Source organism: Scomber scombrus, chromosome 11, assembly GCF_963691925.1.
Source record: "Scomber scombrus chromosome 11, fScoSco1.1, whole genome shotgun sequence".
Lineage (NCBI taxonomy): Eukaryota > Metazoa > Chordata > Actinopteri > Scombriformes > Scombridae > Scomber > Scomber scombrus.
In genome coordinates, this window is record NC_084980.1 from 13,895,356 (window position 1) to 13,900,993 (window position 5,638).

At 39.6% G+C, this 5,638-nt stretch overlaps 1 protein-coding gene across 1 annotated transcript in view; it reads right to left on the reverse strand.

The window, feature by feature from the left end:
• LOC133990704 (zonadhesin-like) overlaps window positions 1-5,399 on the reverse strand; it is a 17,294-nt gene extending 11,895 nt beyond the window's left edge. The window contains exons 1-9 of the mRNA XM_062429103.1: window positions 5,190-5,399; window positions 4,938-4,990; window positions 4,736-4,810; window positions 2,878-3,098; window positions 2,689-2,770; window positions 1,878-2,275; window positions 581-1,145; window positions 245-441; window positions 1-150 (exon numbers count right to left, since the gene is read on the reverse strand). The exon at window positions 1-150 is cut by the window's left edge and continues 234 nt beyond it. Coding sequence (XP_062285087.1) covers window positions 1-150; window positions 245-441; window positions 581-1,145; window positions 1,878-2,275; window positions 2,689-2,770; window positions 2,878-3,098; window positions 4,736-4,810; window positions 4,938-4,990; window positions 5,190-5,266 — 1,818 coding nt within the window. The 5' untranslated portion in view covers window positions 5,267-5,399. The remainder of the gene's footprint in view (window positions 151-244; window positions 442-580; window positions 1,146-1,877; window positions 2,276-2,688; window positions 2,771-2,877; window positions 3,099-4,735; window positions 4,811-4,937; window positions 4,991-5,189) is intronic.
• Between the last annotated feature and the right edge of the window lie 239 nt (window positions 5,400-5,638).

Sequence of the window (5,638 nt, forward strand, 5' to 3'; positions counted from 1 at the left end):
GGCAGGCATGAAAGGGAAGCAGCCTTTGACGCCATCTTTGACCTTACAGACCTCATTGACTGCGCATTGCATTGTAGTGCACTGCACATTATTACTACCCATGCACTGGCACTGCTGCATACACTCTCCTTCCAGGAATGTTTCTCCTTTCTGCAGGTGAAAGGTAGTCAAGTTAATGAATTACAGCAGTGTGGAAGTGAGTAGGTGAATATGAAATTGTTCCCTGTTCATCCACCTCCTTTACCTCGTAGTGTTTTCCATTAGACCAACACCCACAGTCCTCTGCTGGGACACACTTCCCCCCACTGAGTTTGAAGCCAGAGTCACACTCGCATCTTTCCACACAGCTTCCGCAGGGCCCAGCTAAATCCTGACTGGAGCATACATCTGGGCAACCCTCTGCACATGAGCTAAAGTGGCTGTTCTCACCACACTGAACAGCTGAGGAGGGAGCAAGAGAGGAGATGAAAGAGACCATGATCTCAATTGTCACTGTATTATTAAAGTCATTGTTTGCCTAATTTCCCCTATTTTTACAAGAGGCAGATAAGTGAAATCAGGAAGCAATAATGCAACATACGGCAGAATGTGGAGTTCCTCCAAATGGGTACAGTAACTCCAGCCTCCTGGCAGATATCAGCATAGACCTGTAATGTCTCACAAAGCACCCCTGGGTCACCATGAGTAGAGCACATGCCAGCCACACAGCTCCTGAAGTAGCTTTCTGCTCCCAGAACTGCTAAGCAGGCAGCAAAGGATCCGGTACTAGAGAGGAGGCCTCCACAATGCAACTCACTGGCATACTCAGCCTCTTCCAGTGGGTCACACTGGTGAGGTACCAGAATGGTTTCGCATAAAGAGGTGGTCTCTTCGGCCTGCCAGCTCTCAGCCAAATCTATTCTGTCACTGGAATCTGTACTACTGGGCTTTCTGAAGTCATCTCTTCCTATGTTGTTAAAATTGCCACATAAGCCACACATTTTATCAGAGTAAGTGGATGGCAGCGTGATATGTACAGCACCAGCATTATCATATGAGACAAAAAGCCCAAAACTGGTTCCCAGTACAACAGAAGCCGGATTGCTCTTGATGGTGACTGTGCCACTGCTGAGGCTCAGTGGAAGCTTCTTCCATATCCCATTGACCTAAAGAAAAAAAGTAGTTTTACATTCCTTTCCAGCTATCATCAGCATTATTGACTCACTTTTAAAGTTTGTATAAAAAGCGGCATTCTGAAGACAGATATATCTTTGAGAACGGATAAGACCAATAGCACGTTTAGGAATTACAGGACATTATGCCAGTAAACTCTGCACTTTACAATAAGTGAAGTTTATCAGTAAAATGGGGCTGCAGATATGGGACACGCTCAGTCTAGTACATTAAGTAGCTTAACACTCATTACAGCATGATGGCAAAGTGCCACAAAACTGCAAAATGGAGAATGGGAATACTGTATATTTTTAAGGAAAATAGAACTGGCTTCCAGCATACAAAAATGTTAAATATCTGCTGAGGACAGTGTGGTCTGCAAATGCTTGGTCTCCTTTAGATATGAGAAAATGAAAAATACTCAAATGTTCTAAAATGTGTGATGGGATGTCACACTGCTAAATAGCTCAGTTGGATAAACTGAAAATGAACTGCCAAAATAAGGGTATGGCTATATATTGTTGGAGTTTCTAATCATAAATAAATAAATACACAAATATGTGCATACATACACACATGCATGCACACATAAGTCTTATGTGGATCTTTAGGGTCCAAAATTAAATTAACCCTTTCAAAAGTAAAGCCAACACTGTAAATGGAAAGGGCTAATGTCACAGCACATGTGCTTTCCTAAATGTCGATCCTACTTAGAAATAACTCACCACAACCCGGTGTGTCTGCCTTTTCAGCAGGTACACACTGAATTTGGCCATTTTCACAATGACCTGCTGAACAGTTGGCAAAGATGAGTTTCCGCTATGCTCATTGACCACTTCCACACTGAACATGGGCAGAGTTTCAGTGGGTGAGCAGGTCTTAGCCAGTATGTAGGTGCAGGGGACCATGAAGCGGAACAGCACTCCATCAAAAGTGCTGCAGTCTGTGTCACTGTGTATAGTGCACGTCCCTGAGGTGAAAATCCCCCTGGAGCTTTCTCTTTGAGGACCACAGATTTGGCCCTTAGGGCACTGAGAGGGGGAGCAGTAGAGCTGGCCAGCAGAGCAGAGACAGCGGGTGGACTCATCTGTCCATAACTCTGTGTTGGATTCACACTGATACCCTGTGGGACATGTGATTGAATAAAAAAATCACACTTTATAACTGATAAGGAATAACTGATGATTAATATAATGAAATGTGAGGTTCAGTGTAAAAATGTACTATACCACATTTCTTTAGTTATTTTAGTTAACTTTTCTTGTCAATTATATAAGTAATATTTAGATTTTCTTATTATAATTATCAAAAGGATGAGAAACTGGTGAATTTAATGGTGATGTTGGTGGTGTAACATAATAAATATCTTGCACCTTTGAGCTTTGGAATGGTTTTGTAGACTATAGAGTTTTACTGACAGTAATGGTTATATTATATATTGTTAAACATTAAACAGTGAATACATATATATGATTTCATTGATTGGTGGCACCAAAAACTAGTCTGTTGTTAAAATTAAAAAAGAGAAAAACATACCACATGAGCCTCTCCTTATACCTATCCGGTTAAATGTAACCTGTCCTTCCTTTGACTCTGCTTGGACTACTTCAAGTACAACCTGTTATAAAAGCAGTTTACTTATTTAAAAATGCACAATAGTATATTTTAATTCCCCAAAAAGTTCAATTACAGATTAATAGTTACATACACACTGTGCTGTTTTACCTGAGTCCCTGATTCGATGATATTTAGAGGCACAAAGACTTGTCTCCAAGAAGATCCAGGCATGGCAGGTGAGGTCCAGATTTCTACCAGACCAGCACTACTTTTGAGCAGAGCTCGGAGTTCAGACCCATTGGCTGCAACCGGGGCCAAGTACCAGAACTCTAGACAGGCCTCGCCTTGGTCCAATGCACCACTCTCTAAAATATTCAGCAGACCATCATCTGGAGGTGAAAATGATAATTAAAATAAATATAATGAATACACTATAAGCTTTCATCCTCGTCATCGAGAGTGAGTGCGGTCACTCTCATTTTTTATAATTCCAGGGTGGCAGTTTGTCTCTTAAGTACATATTCACTGACCCCGATGCTTTTTAAACCCACAATATAAATTGCAAAATTATTTTAACTATGCTGGTTAGGAATGAACATTTATGTTACACCATAATTTTTGATTATATCAGAAATGGTAAACCATGTTTGTTATATTAAGAAGTACATCTGTTGTGGTGCAATTATTTTTCTCTTTTATTATTTTGAGTATCGATGGAGGCATCTATAATGTTTGTAAAACATAGCTCTGATTGATCTGAACACCGTGCAGACAACAAGCATTTTAAAAGTTATTTGCTATTCATCTTGAGATGCTAGTAATCTTGACATTCTGCCAAAGGATGAATTCAGACTTTTAACAGATAACATCATGTTGTACGTATTTCAGTATCCTATTAATCCATTAATTGCAATTAAATCACAGTAAAATCTAAGTTTATTTTGGGTTCATACTACTCTAAGGTCTCTAGCTGTTGTCTAGAAGTGCAGTAAATTAACATATATGTGAGGGGAGTTTTACGTTACAGGTTGATGCCTTTTATCACAGCAAAATGAACAGAGATGAGTTGATAATGTATCTCTGTGTTTATAGATAAGTGTCAATATGATTGTTGTTAGCAGGAGGACTGAGCTGTCATTATGGCAGGAAGCTTCAGTAACATCACTGTGCTGGCCCACATTGTATGGGTGTCTACTGTTGCTTGCGGGCTGTTTGGGGCTAATAAACGCAAATGAAGTTAGCCAACAAAAACAAACATCTGCAGGGTTTAAAGTTCTCCCATGCTATAATAGATTCTCACCATTTGGTTGAGAGAGAGCGAGTGAGAGAGAAACTTCCCATATATTCTCTATCTTGCTTGTGGACTTCGATGGTGTTTTACAGCATGCGTATATGTCATATAGCACGGAATGTCTCAACACAGAGCATTGCTCAACTTTAGCGAGAGATCAAACATCGGTCTTCCTCACAACCAAATAACCACGTTGAGATTCGTATTATTGTTAAATGTTCAATCATTGAAAACAAGTTAGATGTGTGGAAAAAAACACATATGGTGCGCATGTCTACATTGTATAGGGAAAAATAAATACCCCTGAATCATCATATCAGATATTCTATTACCAGACTATTTTGGTACAAACATTTACCAGTAAATGTGGTTGATTGCTCTCTGAGACTTACTTGCTAAATTCTACCCACATAATTTTGCACCCTGAACTCAAGTGTCGGTCATCTACTTTGATTGCTCAAGGGAGAACACACAGGCTATAAAAGATTATAACTTGCTTCAGATCAATTAGTGATATGCAGCTAAACACTGACCCAGTCACAGCCTCCCTGTAGATTAAAACAGAACTGTGGACTAACATTTACTTGAGGGTTACTTCAGTTCAGTCATTTCTTAGTGTTAAAGTGAGCTCATAACAGAACTGAACTGTAACTCGGCTTTATTTTAATTTCACCGTTACGTTGAATTAATCTACAACCACCACAGTACTATTGTGTAGTAAATTATATTTTGTACCCATTGTTCGAATGATGCTTGTCCAGTCACAAATCAGGTTGTTGTGTTTGTCATAGAAACACTGTGTGACAAATTCTATGAAAGAAAAGAAAAATATAATGTTTATTGAAGTTCTTGCTTTGACAAAATAGTATTCAAGTACTAATGATCAAGGATGAAAAGGGCCTGACTAACAGATCTAAGTAATGGTTATATTTCATACCTGAGTCTTTTCTCCAATCTGGTAAAGTAACCAATGACATGTCATTTTCAGCCCTTAAATAGAGAAAAAACAAATGATAAGATACATATTTTTTTCATACATTAATCAAATATCATAATGGCTTAAAGCAGAACTTTAAGGCACAGCAACATTTCATTCAGTTTTCACCAAATGAACATATTATGACCACTTGAACACATTTGAAATGGCATATCAGCTTAAATGTGACAGTTAATTTATCTTCAGACTCACCTGCATTGAGTCCCTGTCTGCGTTAAAAAGAGTAAAGTCACTGCGACCAACAAATATGAGTGGATGCCTCCAAGCATGGCTGATCCTTTCACAGCTGCCTCTCAGCTGCTCTCCCGTTCCTAATACTCTCTCTTTGATGAGATAAAGAATGAATGATGAGCAGTAACTGTTGTAGAGCCTCTCTTTGGAAACACAGCTTACAGTTTGTGGCCTTTCAACTGCTAGCACAGGCCCTCTTGTGTCACTTTGAGAACAGAGCGTGGAGGGTGTTAGGCATTTATAGCCCCCCACCTAACCAGGTAACCATAGCAGTGGGTGGAGAGAAAAAGCTAGAGAACAGGAAGCAGTGAAAGGGGTTGGACTGGGTCGATGGCATAGCAATATTCAAAAGTGATGACAGCACAGCAGCTAACACGATTACCGTAAATAGTGATAGGCAAGGTCAGGGT